Source organism: Zootermopsis nevadensis, unplaced genomic scaffold (assembly GCF_977971745.1).
Source record: "Zootermopsis nevadensis isolate Lab colony 2312 unplaced genomic scaffold, Znev_1.0 Znev_ptg000022l, whole genome shotgun sequence".
Lineage (NCBI taxonomy): Eukaryota > Metazoa > Arthropoda > Insecta > Blattodea > Termopsidae > Zootermopsis > Zootermopsis nevadensis.
In genome coordinates this window covers 11,308,985-11,323,303 of record NW_028259154.1, presented here as the reverse complement: position 1 = coordinate 11,323,303, position 14,319 = coordinate 11,308,985, and the positions used below count along the sequence as shown (strand labels likewise).

Below are 14,319 nucleotides of genomic sequence, written 5' to 3'. Positions count from 1 at the left end.
TCCTCTTTCATTTATAAATTTCCACAATTTCTTCAGTTTAAACAAATTTGCATGTCAGACCATGTCCTTTTGATCACTTTTTAGACCCCTGGAAGCATCACCTTTATGTCAGATTAAATTAAAGAACATAGGAAGATGTAATGAGATGCTTCTGTCTTGTAGGAGACTGGATGGCTTCAGATGTTGCTGATATTCGTGACCTTGATGAACTGGAGGTGTATGGAAGTGAAGCCCAGACCTCAGTCCAGATTGCATCCTATGTGTTTGAGGTATGTTCTATGTGCATATGTCATAGCCATATAGTGAGATGTGTTTAAGAAATCTAGCTCAGATTACAGGTATTTATTCTTCCTTTCCTTAGAAAGGAAAAATAAATACCTCTAAGTTTAAATGCAGCCTAGTTTAAGGATAAGTTAATAAAGCATACATTTCCACATTTCAGAGTATCAAATTTGTGTGAATGCAAGCCACTCTTTCAAGATCTGCATCCCGTGAAACTAGGGCGTGGCTTCTAATCAGAATACTTTTTGTGTGCAAGATAATTAGTGTGCATTGTGGTTAATTGGGACATTTTACATTGTGTTGCTTGACATAGTGAATATTTAATTTATTACAATAATAGTAAACATATGTAGAACAGTTTCACAGAAGAAAGGATGAAATAACTTTGAGGCCCTTGAATGGGGAGTGGTGAGATGATAATTTTTCAACAGTCTTATCTTTCGCAGAACCCAGTCAGAACAAGCACGCAAAGTCTGGATCATTAAACTACATCATCACTTGAATAAGTTTGGGGGGCATAAAGATCATTCTGCTCTGTGTTCTGAAAATCTTATGATGGCCTAATAAACATCAGCGTGTTCACTGGTTTGTCACATTAACTGTTGCTATTCTGAGGAGTAAAAGCAGATGCTCATTTATGCCTCGCTTCTTTCTTTGAGTCTCTGTCTCTCTCACTCTTGTTTTACCAGTCATCACCCAGACAAATACTGTGCCACTGTAGTCAGCATTCAGTGATGGATGTGTATGTGGTTTAAATCTAGACATCACAATTTAGTAACGAAGTAAACCCCTTGATATTTTTTGCCAGATGTAATGAACACGCCATCTTGTTTTATTAATAATTATTAATTAATATTATAATCACAAGTCTATATATAAACCCCATTCTAAAGGTGTGCTCTGCAGAGTGCATATACTTTCCACAGGTGTTCTTTATGCCACATCTGTTAGGAAATGGATAGTAATAATGTTCTTATGATTATTGTTATAATTATATTTGTCTCATTAGGTGGTGACATTATCATGATGAACATGACAGAGAATGCAGGATGTGTGCATAAAGCATTCTTTGCTTGTGTTAAAGCATAAAGAATGCTTGAAAGTAATGTAAAATTGCATTCATAATTTGCAATAAAAAAACAGTATTTAAAAAAATACGAACTTAATTTATTACTTCACGTTTATGTCGGACATCTAATTGAAATTAAATTTTTGAAAGGCTTGCAGTCAGTGTGAGAGTACACACAGTGTGATTAATTCTTATTGAATTTTTTGAACTTGAAACAAATTTTAAATTTGACTGTTGCTTGAGGAAAAAATAATTGTAGAACTTTGTTTCCCTTAGTGGCTATGGGAAAATAAATTTCTCGTTCTGAATCTAGCCGAGTGTTTGATCGATGTGATTTCCAAATAAGTTCTCTCTGTCACAAATCCCTGGAATTGAAGCAGAGTTACCTCATCTATTGCATGGCTTTGTGAAACATTTATCATTCTAATGGGGCATGTTTGTTGCAGGTGTGTGACAGTCTGCTGAACGTTGGGCCTTGTGGCAATATCTCAATGGGAGAACCTGCATTCTTGTCTGAAGAATTCTCCAACATTCAGGACCCAGATATAGAGCTCTTTACCACATCTGGCTATGGGAAGAATGGAGCATTGTGCGTTTTACAGCGTTCAGTGAGGCCTCAGGTATTGCATGTGTTCCTGAATTATGTTGGTACTATTTCCCTTTCATCACCCTCATAATGGAGGCAGCAAGGACCTATGAATGATTGGTAAACTTCTACTAGATTATATGCTACTACAACCTGAAAGACAACTATCTTCCTAAAAATGTTAACATGTCATGAAAACTGAATCGTCAGTGTCATGATATTAAAATAGGTAATGAGTTATTTATTACGTCAAAATATTGACTAATAAATGTGACGGTCACAGTGTAACTAAAAATATATGTAGAAAAAGTGTTAACTACTGTTAATATTTTGTGGTTGTGAAACATGGTCTTTCAGTCTAAGTAATAAAACATAAATTTAAACTGTTTGAAAATAATGTGCTGGAATGTAAGTGGGGAATGAATTAACAAATTTATCCTTGCAGAAACATTAAGTAAATACTTTACTATCTACGTGTCATTAGCTGACTGCAGATTCTTGTGCTGCAGGTGGTGACAACATTCGAGTTACCGGGCTGTATGGACATGTGGACAGTGATTGGAACGAAGGATGCGATTGAGGATCCAAACAAGGGAGAACAAGAGTATACACATGCGTTTATGATTCTCAGTCAACAAGACTCAACCATGGTAAGCTGTTAAACTTACTCACTATAGAAATACCAGACTGCGGGAAGATGGTTGTATGGCTTCTTGTTCTCTGTGGAGTACTTGCTTGAACTTTTTATATTCATTGTCAGACAAATTTGTAACAGACCCCTAAATGAAGGTTTAACTGCTTCATAGCCATGTCCTATGTCCGTACCTCTGAATATGATGTCTTTTCCATTATGACAAAGTTGGTTTAAAAAAGTTCTGCATTTGTCCTGAGGCACATATTCAAGAGATAATTACAGTGGTAAATGTTGACATCTTTCAGCCTCATTTTAAACCAGTAGATTGAACATACGGTGGTAGTTTCTACCCAAAACATTGCTAGGTGCAACTAAAATTTTGACGTATTTTAATGTAGCTATATGAAATAAATAGTTTTGTAGGTGGAGCAGTAAATGCTTATTGTTGATTGGCAAACAGTTGTATTGGTTAGGGCTAGGCAGTGGCTATAGAAATTTGAAATGTGACAGACATATTTTTGTTTGCTGTAATGTGTGAGAATACCACACTGAGAAGCAAATAGGTGTGATATGAATGGGCAAGGTATTGCACTGAGTGGTGAAAAAATCACACTCAAATATATGCTGTAGATCAATGGTCCCCAACGCGGGCGCCATGGCACCCGCCAAGGCTTTTTTTGGGTGCCCACGTTGATACAGAAAGCGGTTATACTGAATAATGAAGGCTGTCCAACCATGAACATTATAAAATCAAAGCACAGATCTCGACTTACTGACGCCCATCTTGACGATTGTTTGCGAGCAGCAATATCATCCTACGCTCCCAAATTTGAAAAACTGGCCAATGAAATGCAGTACCAAACATCACACTAACTTCCCACTTGAGTAATAATAATTGTAGTTATAAAAGTACGTATTTTTGATTGCATGGTTTCTTGTATCATTAAACGTTGTGTTGTTTTGTGTATTATTTGGTGTCCTTATCTTATTTGTAAAGAGAAAAGAAAATTTGGTTTCGTTAATTGGTTTGTGCCCGCCACGATCTCATAAACTCTCAGATGTGCCCATAGGCACAAAAAGGTTGGGGACCACTGCTGTAGATGGTCTTGAATGTGTAAGTAAGTGAACTCGGACTGTAAGAGTAACTTTATTACAGCTGTAGAATGATAGAAGATGAACAAATAGACACTTTTTTAGTTGATTTGTAGGAAATTGTAAACAGTTAGATATCATCCTTTTCATTCTGTATGAGAAGAAGTAACCCCATATAAATTAAAATATATTCCTCTGTTACATGAAAGAAGCCTCAAATATCTACTAGGCTTTTTCAAAAGGTAAGAGATAAAATTTGGTTTTAAGGAAAGACTGTATATGAACCCGAACACGCAACATGCAATTGGGTAAAATTTTCAGAATTAACTTTGAAATTCTTAAAAATAAAATGATTCTTGGGTGAATACTTTCATTGCAAGTCAACTCCACTTGCACTATATATATGTACCACATATTCTCAACCAGTGAGAAAGTGAAATATAGAAACTAATTTTTCACTTCTACCTGCAATACAGCAGATAAACCAGAATCTCAGGACTGGCTTGAAGGGACTCTTGTTGAGTCAGTAGGTGGAAACCCTATGAGATGAATCATCATTAAGACACTGATTTCAACTCTAGAGTATAACATTCTGTTTACATAATTCTAAAATGATAATTTTTTAAAATGTCATGTGTTTTATGGACGCTGTATATTGAGATTGGTGTTTGCAATTTCTGTATGTCATTGTGATCAGGTCTTGGTGTGCACTGAAACCATTTATCCTGTTACAGGTCTTGCAGACTGGCCTGGAAATCAATGAGGTGGACAATTCTGGCTTCAGCACACAGGGTCCTACTGTGTTTGCTGGCAACCTCGGCTACAACAAATACATCATTCAGGTGAGTAATAGCAATGGAATAAACAGTGTGTGAACTGTCATTTCCACACTTGTGGGCCAACTTTTGCACAGGCGTTTCCAAATGCCTCTATGCACCCATTTTTGCATTTCATCTACCCTCCTCCATTTTTGCCTTTTCCTCTTTCCATCTCTTTTAACTTGGTCTGTCCATAAATGTGAACCTTCAGGTTTCATGACGGAGTCTTTCTCTTTTCTGAATGACTATATACTGCAGTTAAATGAAACATTTCCCTGTATTGTTAGGTGGAGACACTGAAGTGTTTTGGTTTTGTGGTGTGTAGGTGTCACAGATGGGCGTGCGACTGCTACAGGGTGTGGAGCAGGTACAACACATCCCTCTGGATCTGGGCTCACCCATTGTGCATGCGTCATCTGCAGACCCACACGTGGTGATTCTGAGTGAGGATGGCCAGGTGATCCTGCTGACACTGAAGGAGAGTCGTGGCCAGGGAAGACTGAGCGTCACAAGGCCCACCCTCTCTCTTGTGAGTAAGAAAGAGCTGAGTGCTTCTAGCACCATCACATTAACAAAACTACTGTAATTTTGTCCTGATCATAATAATGAAAGTTACTAACATTTCTTACAGCAGTAGCATCTGTGGGCTCTGCCATTAATATATTTCAGCATGCCACAGCACAAACTAGAGTGGTAATTACACAAATTAAACAAGTTAATGGAAAACCAGAAATTGTTATACCAACTGTTCTCATAACTGTAGAAAACTGTAGTATTGCCAGGTAGAGTTGTTTGTTGTTTCTTGGCTCTACAACCCAGTCATGGGTTTTTGCCGCTCCTTTTCAGAGGTTTCCTAGTCTTTGACGTGTGCATTTGTGAGTAGTGAGTGACCAGCCCACTGACTGCACAATTTCTACCCAATCCTGATTTGACTGCTAGAGCCATCTAGTAGTGAATCAGGAGAGACTTGAGTGAGAAATGGCTGCTGAAGTTTGCTTACAAAACATCTCGTTCATGCTCACAAGGTTCTTTTACATGCCGTAAATCTACGGCATGAGATCACCGGCTTTACTTCCCCTTCGAAGGAAGTTGTGCTACAGATTTTTATCACCCTTAAAAATCCATCGACCTTGGACAGGTTTGAACCTGCAAACCTTGGGTCCAGTGGCGAGCACACTAACTGCTAGTCCACTACCAAGTAGTGTACATTGCTCATTTCTGGAAACTTATTTTACATAAATTTTGTGTCGTTCAGAGCATAGGTTTTCACATTCTGAGCTTTTGAAGTGTAATGAATTTTTTGGATGCTTATGTGATCAAATCTGAGGCTTGTACCTGACCTATAAAGCAGCTAAATTTGTAGCTTTAGAAAACAGAGTACAGTATTCATGTGTTAAATGGGGATAAGATTCTATATACTTGAGCCTTTTGTATTTGGCATAGTAAATGAACATGATATTTGTAAACAATTATTGTAAGAATAATTATTGCTTATCAGCATGCATTTATAATATGAATCGAAACAGGTAAGTGTGAAGTGACATTAATATTTTAGTTGGTGATAAAATCTTATGCCAGCTCCATTCTCACCTTTGCCTAATTCCTTGATGTTTCAGAGAAGAGTTGAACAATATTCCCACCATTCACAGTTATTTATGCCACCCTTTAACAGAGCTTCCATGCTGAGATATTGCCATTATATAATGTTTCCTCTTAGAGACCATACATCATCACGCTGTGTGCTTACCGGGATGTGAGTGGGCTCTTCTCCTCCAGCCTCCCTGAAGATGAAGTTGAGGTCAAATCCAAGAAGGATATCAAGTTAGAAGAGAACTTGAGGAGGTAAGCTGTAACATTATCATTCATGTTCTGATATTTGAATGGTCGGTGGGCAATGACAGCAGAATGTGGGATTATTTTAATAAAAGATGGTATCTGGTATGTGCAGCTTGACTCCAGAGTTATTTAATTTGTTCATTGCTGTCACAGTTATTATTATTTATATACATTACTTCTCATTTTTATGTGACTTTCATTACAAACAGTAAGCTGTGGAAAAGTGCGCAGAATTTGTTGTTGCTGTTGCTAAAATGTCAGATTTCAGGAGGTGATTGTCGTCTGTTGTTGCGAAGCCACAATTTGGCAAATCTGGAATTCCAGTTTTGTCTAGATGTTTCATAAGGCAGTAATATCCAGTAAGAAATATTTCCAATTTTTGCAATAGCAATTGCTTGAAAAAGTAAGTTTGACTGAAACATGGTTTTCAGCTATTTAATTCATTTATTTCATATATATTTCTGCATATTAATGTTATATTTTTGCAGTGTGTACATTTTTTCTTTGGAATGGGGGTAGTTCAGACTATGGGCTGGACTGAGGTTCAGTTCCTGGCAAGGTAAAGGATTTCTCTTTTAGCATCTGTATCTAGCCTCCTGTCCAGTGGGTACTGCGGGTCTTTTCCCCAGGGGTGAAGCACAGCTGTGGCTTGACACTGACCACTCACCCCGATCTGGTGCTGAGATCAAGAACAAATAGGAGCTGTGCCTCCACAGCATTTACCAGGGCGGCTTTATGTATTTCTTTTACATTGTTTCTTAACATAATTTTTAGATTTGGTATGTGAAGTGAGTAGTGACCTGAGTTGGATGACTGTGGTCCAATTTCTAGGAGGAGTATAGACATTTTTCTTTGCCGTTTCATTCGTACCAATTCTGTAGCTCATCCGGTGTCTACCATGGGATGCTTCCTTATGGGTAAAGTGGCTGGAGCATGGAGCTGATGACTTACCTCCATGTAGTGTTGCAGGAAGCTTTGCTCCCTGTACTGCTTCATTGTGTCATATTCAAGTTCAGGGGTATCTTGTACGTTTATGATTATATGTTTTTTACAGTTGTCTGAGACTCTCCCCATTTAACTGCTACATACATCTGTCATATCCACCACATTTTCCTTCTTTGATTTCATTTCAACTTATAGACATTTAGGTAGAAGACAGTAGCACAAAAATTAATCTAGAAGTAACAGGTTATGATGATGTGGTTTTAAATCAGCTGGCTCAGGATGAAGAATATTTATGTAGGATTTGATGTTTTCACAGCGGTGAGTATGAAGATTTCTGTCTTCTGGGTTGTTGCGCTGTGTAGTCTGGTAGATGTTTACCAACGTTTCAGAGGTCATACGTTGGTAAACATCTACCAGACTACACAGCGCAACAACCCAGAAAACAGAAATCTTCATGAATAATATTTGTTTTGCATTGTTGAACCATTGAGTTCTAATTGCAGGCAGAAACTAATTTAGTAAACTTATGCAGTGTATTCCTCATTTGTTGTCAGAGAGATTGATGATGAAGATGAGATGCTGTATGGAGAAACAGAAGCCCCGCTATTTGAACCACCCGTCATCCCAGAACCAAGTAAGAGTACTGTAACATCAGTGATCGGTGAGACGCCATGGTGAGTTGTTTGGATCACACTTCATTCTGTTTCCATTTTCTGCCATTGTAACTTAAAACTTGTGTGAATTGTTGATGAAGTCTGAAAGTGTCTTGATGATGGTGCATTACAATCTGTAAAATTGTTTTCTTGGACTTTGCCCATCATCTAAATAAAAATAAAAATTCTTAATTTAGATGATGGACAACGTCGAAGAAAGTAGTTTTACAGATTGTGTGAGTTGTGTTTTTAATAATCTTTATATTTGCAGTATGTTAATGAATTATTGCTATTTGCCCAGTTTTAACATGTTCAACCATATTATATGTCTAAATAGCACATCAGCTTTTGATTCTTACAAAAACATCATTATGTATCAATTTATATTAAACCATCGGGAGATGAAACAGTGAGTAAAGAAATGTTCTCTGACATCAGGTACACTTATCAGCCAAATGCATTCTTTGTGATGTTTCGTTATTGTTGGGATTCTTGTTTATTTTTGCTGATGCAAATCTAGTAGCAGGATAATTTGAATCGGGCTTGACTTCTTTACTTCAACAAACATCTTTATTTACTTTTTGGTTGTTATATCCAAAAATATTTAAAACATGAAAGAGTATTACTCATATGTATGTCTTGAATGACATTATCTTTTCAGTGAAACTAACTTTGATTATCTGAATCAGTTACTATTAAATACATTACTGTGTATTTTCATAACCACCAGAAATGATTGGAACTGAATGCCAGTAATCAGTTCCATTATCGTTCACATATTATAGAAATAAATTGTTCTAAATCTGTTTACACTGCTCAGAGTCAGAAATAGTTTTTGCTTGTACTTTATGGGGTATTCACAAGATTAAAAAAAATTCTGATAAAAGTTGTAGATTTCACTGAGATGTACATTTTGTACTGTGTCCAAATTTGTTGTATGATGCGCTAATAAAGTTTATTTAAATCTTTGTTTAAAATAAGGTTTATGTTTGACTGATACAAATCATAATGTTGCATATTTAAAAGGAACCTTACTCTTCAACCAGGGGACATTTAAGTATTTAGACCCCATAAATTGGAATACTAAAAACTGTCATAAATTCAAATGCAAAATTTTACATTCCAACTTGACTCTCTGAGTACCAGATTTGATGGTGATATTGTAAGTACCCTGAGGTGGCAGCATGAAACATTTTGATGCACAAAATAAGTTGTTGCTCCAAGCAGTGGACTGAAGCACTTTCAGAAGCATAAAATGTAGGTTTACAGTAAAGCACAGACCTCCTTTCATATACCAAGTTGAGGTGTGTTTTCCCCCCTCTACGTTGAACAAAGGTAAGTCACAAACAACAGACTCGGAAGGAAGAAGCTGGTAAAAACATAAGCAATGCAGGCACATGCCTAAACGCACACACACTACATCTGAATCCTAAATGTAATAATTTTACATCCAGTAGTATGAAGGGAAGCATTGGATTATCTCTGCATGTGTGCAATTGCTTCTTGGGTTTCCCCTCTGTCCCATTTGTGTTTGTAAGAGTCCTCCAAGCTCCGAGTTATTTTGTGTCCATTGTAAATTCTGAGTGACGGCAGTGATATGCAAACAAGAACAGTTTAATTGAGATGCTTTGTAGGTGAGTATCTCTTACTGATGTCAGCAACATATGGCATACATGAGAGTTGGTATGGCTTACTGAGGCCATTGGCAAAGTTTTAATATATAGGATGCCCCAGAAAGATGTATATACACATTTAATGAATGAAATAAAGATATTTTATTAACTAAACCATTACATTCATCAACATTGACACTTCATGAATTAGTGAATCTATTGTAGGTGTTCAAAGTGACCTCTATTAGCTTCGTGGCACATTTGACACAATGATCAACTGACTGTCAAGTGGCCCCCAAAGTTGCTGCTGGGATGGCTGTGCAAGACCATTCTGTTTCTTGCCAGAGTTCTTGAAGTGTTACTGGCTTTGTGCTGTACGCCACTAGCTTCAAGTAAGCCCACAAGAAAAAGTCGAGCAGGGTTAAATCTGGCAATCATGGGAGTTACTCAGCAGATCCTCTGTGCTATATCCATCGGTCAGTTTTGTCAAAATAGGCCCTGACATCACAATGGTAATGTGGGGTACCCCATCTTGTTGATACCACATGTCCTCATCTCCATACAGCTGATGAATGGTGGCAACAGTTCCATGTTATAATATGTGTACATCTGTTTTGGACATCGTGTAGATCCATCTTTCCCCAGAAACAAAATTTCATTTAAATCTGTCGGTAGTTCCATAGATGAAATGGGCAGGGAGGTGGACAGCATTTCCTCGCCATTTTTTACTTGTTTTATGAATTTTTTACAAAGAACACTAAACACCTGTCTTGTAGTTATTATTAGTAAGTTAACTACAGATGTACGTATATGAACAGACTATTCAAGATATTTAATGTTTTATTAACTACATTTGTAAACATGTAAAAAGATTGTTTTGAAGACATGGACACAGCACATACCTTGATTGAGTGAAACTCATATGACAATCATTTTGATTTTATTACTCTTGAGTTAAAGAAGATTTATCAATACATTATAGTGTATCTGGGAAATATAAAAAAGTTTTCTTTATGGAGGCTGATTATGAAGAGGTTTTACTGTGTTTGTGTTCCCATTAGGTTTCAATTTACTGTTTTACTTGAATGTGTTCAGTATCAGCTGCAAATTAATCTGGATATCATGTCACATTATGTACCTGGCAGGTGGAACAAGTACTTGCAGGAAGTGAAGCCCACATACTGGATCCTACTTACACGGGACAATGGAAACCTTGAGATATACACGCTGCCTGACTTCAAGCTCAGCTATCTGGTGCGTAACTTTGGACAGGGGTTGCGCGTGTTGGTGGACAGTTTGGGAGCCATTCCTACTTCTGTTGGAATTTCTGAGAATACTCCTCCTATAGCTTATGACAGTCAGGTACGAGAGATCTTGATGGTGTCACTGGGTCATCATGGCAGCCGCCCACTGCTGGTTGTTAGGCTTGATGATGAACTACTGCTATACCAGGCATACCGCTACCCTCGAGGTTACCTGAAACTCAGGTTCAGGAGGTTGGCACACAACATCCACATCCGAGAGAGACGATATCGGTAAGAACTTGCTATCATCATTTGTTACATTTTACTGTGGACCACAAATTTGCTTTACAGTATTCCATGGTACATACAGGGTGATTAAAAGCTGTAGAACAATTCCCACTGAGGTTATTTGGGAGATAGTTTAGAGCAGAAAATGTAAATAACATTTTTCCACATTTGCCACTGTTTACATCGATTTTGCTTTGTGTTGTTGTGATCATTTAAGTGTGTGTGTGTGTGTATGGATGTGTGTGAAAATAAAAATTTATATAAGACTGTATTAATAATACCTGAACATTGCTGTAGACCATATTTTCCCCATCTCTGCACTTGGTGAGTCATGTAAAAGCACATCATATTATCACACATGAGGTGTTACAATACAAAAACATTGTTTTCAGCCTTCGTCCCTTACTTTGTAAGAAAAGATTGGATTATCTTATAGAATGCACAGTACAACATAAATTTATATTACAGGTCAAGGAAGAAACCGATGGACACAGAACAACGGTTGGAGTCACGTGTCTGCCAGCTGCGCTACTTCAGCAATATTGCCGGCTACAATGGGGTATTGTTCAAACTCTGTTTTTAGGAAGGTTTTCTAGCCCAGTACTTTCCTGATGTTACAGATATTTAGTATGTAGGACTTCTGATTTACACGGTGATGTGGTGGGTTTTTGTGCCATGTAGTATTTTCAGAGGAATGTACTGCCTCAGGTGAGGAGTGTTATGAACTGAATGTTGTATGTAAAATTGGAAGAAGGATCAGGCAAGGGGATTGGCAAATTATATCCATGCGTGTCTGTTCCAATCAGAAAGATCACTTTCAAAGGCATCAGAGATGAAGTCTGGATCAGGACAGAACAATCCACCCTTTTAACCCTTTGACGTCTTGTGACGCCCTGGCATTTAAATTCCCGGTCTGCTGTTAAGCCTAATTTCAAAAGCCCATAATTATGGAAACAATAACGACTGATATATGATGTTTGTAGTTGATCTGGTGTGGAAGAAATGCTCTTTCTGATCATGTATTGGCAACGTCGCATTCTTCGATCTCTAAAGGCTAGTCTGTGAATAAATGCGTGACCTAAGAGGTTACACAATCTTCCAAAGAACACTGAGCTGTTTGTTTGTAGAGGTAAGATAACTCATTCTCTCAGTCTCATATGACACGATAACTGCTCCAGCGAAGTAGAGAGGAAAAAAAATTATCTGAAACGGTCAAGGGGCTCCATAATATATATATATATAGATATACCGTTATGTTTATCTGTGTCTTCAAATATCAACAATTTTAGCACCCCTATACTCAGAAGTCTATAATCAGAAGAGTTCTTAGTAAGAGACGGTTATAACTGCCAAGTATGATGCATATATGTGGCCTTCAGTTCGCTGTCAGAATATCAGCTGGCGCAGACATATTTACTCCCGCGTATTATTGACACAGGAAAGAAATTCAATGCCTCAAAGACATTGCGTCATGTGCAGGAAACGCTAGAAAAAGATAAAAACTATGTATTTTGGTAGTGTTGACTTTTGCTGACGTATCAATAAATAACATACAACTCTCAACGTCTAATCGACTACTAGCATTTGTCACACACAGGATGTTCATATTATACGCTGAAATTATAAAACCATCTTTTAAGAGGATTTCAGTGAAGAATTGATCATTATATGTTATATAGTTCAAACGTTATGATAAATAAAGTGTTTTAGAGCAAAATTTAAATGGCCACCACTCCTCGTCAAGCAGCGCGGAATTTAAATTCCCACGTTGAAGGGTTAAGAGACTGGAAATAAAGGTATGATTAAAAGTATGTCATGGCCTTGAAGAGTTTTTTTCTCTCTCCCATTTTGTCAGACTTCTTATGATCTGCTTAGAGTTAACCCATTTTTTCTGCTGGTGTTGTGATGGAGCTTGTTTTCTGTTGATTCCCTCGTTGATCTGGTCAGTGTATCTAGATTTATTGGCTGGATTAATGGTCCTTTCTGCACTCATTGCTCTGATGATGAAGGCAGCAAGGACCTCTGAAACACTGGTAAACATATACCAGACTACATGTCACAACAACCCAGAACACAGCCATCTGAGGACAGCAACACGTTTTTGTATGTGAAATAGAATGTTTTCAGCTTTAGAAGTTTTTGTTTGTTTGTTGGTTAAAAGGTTATTGAACCACTCATGTAAGTTTGTATTGAATGAGAGGTGATTTGTGCTGTGAATTTGAAGGGCTGGGGAAGTTGTAATCATGATGTGTTTACTGGTAATGAACAAATAGAACAATAATAGCACCAACAGCGTCTCTTTCTGTGTAGAATGGGAAAATAATTTCTTAATAATGTTTTGTTTCCTTAAATTTAAACTTAATATAAATTGGTTCAGTGTGCAAATATCATCACAAGTTACACTGTCATTAATCTTCGTAGGTGTTCATCTGTGGTCCATATCCCCACTGGCTGTTTCTCACCTCACGCGGAGAGCTGCGGACCCACCCTATGGGTATAGATGGGGCTGTAACCTGCTTTGCTCCATTTCACAACATCAATTGCCCTCAAGGGTTTTTGTACTTTAACAAGAAGGTATGTTATTAACTAATAATTCAGCATGTGCTGTAACGGTATTGGCACTGATATAATATTCCTTATTTTTATGGTGTAAATGTACTAGTAATATAAGTGTATGTCTCAAATAAATGTTATACCAGTGCCAACATGGCAGTAAATGTCTGAGCATAATAAAATAAAAACTGTTGTGTCATATAGTACCTGATGAGGAAGGAGTAGTTTAAACTGTCATGCTATAAAAATATTGTTGTAGCATTGATTGATATAAGTGAATACATTTTTATCAAAATGTTCTTAATTGTTTACGTGGTTAGTGTCTGTGCCACGGCTTAGTCTCCTAGACACCAGTAAATAGAATTTTTAGCAAGTGTAGGTAATGCTTTAAATATTGCTTTTATGGAGGTTTCTTAATGTCCCTCACATTGTGTAGTTCAGTGCCTAATGAAACCATAATTTATTTGTTCATTTGATTCTTTAGAGAGGCAAAGTGCCTTTTTTGTGATCTAATACCATACACCACAATTATTTTGGACATTTGGTATACACAATAGTTTAATATTAGGCCCTATTCCTGTTTCTACCCGATCATTTGTCATACTGACAGATTTTACTTATTTTTATTCTGGAGATTAGTGGCAACAATTAGGATGAAACCTGGAACACTTTGACTATTAAACTTTTATTGTAACTACCAAAAGTT

General features: G+C 37.2%; 1 protein-coding gene across 1 annotated transcript in view; it reads left to right on the top strand.

The window, feature by feature from the left end:
• Cpsf160 (cleavage and polyadenylation specificity factor subunit 1) overlaps nucleotides 1–14,319 on the top strand; it is a 34,489-nt gene that overhangs the window by 7,794 nt on the left and 12,376 nt on the right. Inside the window, exons 7-16 of the mRNA XM_022080262.2 lie at nucleotides 163–269; nucleotides 1,798–1,971; nucleotides 2,447–2,587; nucleotides 4,398–4,505; nucleotides 4,807–5,010; nucleotides 6,199–6,323; nucleotides 7,817–7,936; nucleotides 10,674–11,063; nucleotides 11,529–11,619; nucleotides 13,482–13,634. Coding sequence (XP_021935954.1) covers nucleotides 163–269; nucleotides 1,798–1,971; nucleotides 2,447–2,587; nucleotides 4,398–4,505; nucleotides 4,807–5,010; nucleotides 6,199–6,323; nucleotides 7,817–7,936; nucleotides 10,674–11,063; nucleotides 11,529–11,619; nucleotides 13,482–13,634 — 1,613 coding nt within the window. The remainder of the gene's footprint in view (nucleotides 1–162; nucleotides 270–1,797; nucleotides 1,972–2,446; nucleotides 2,588–4,397; nucleotides 4,506–4,806; nucleotides 5,011–6,198; nucleotides 6,324–7,816; nucleotides 7,937–10,673; nucleotides 11,064–11,528; nucleotides 11,620–13,481; nucleotides 13,635–14,319) is intronic.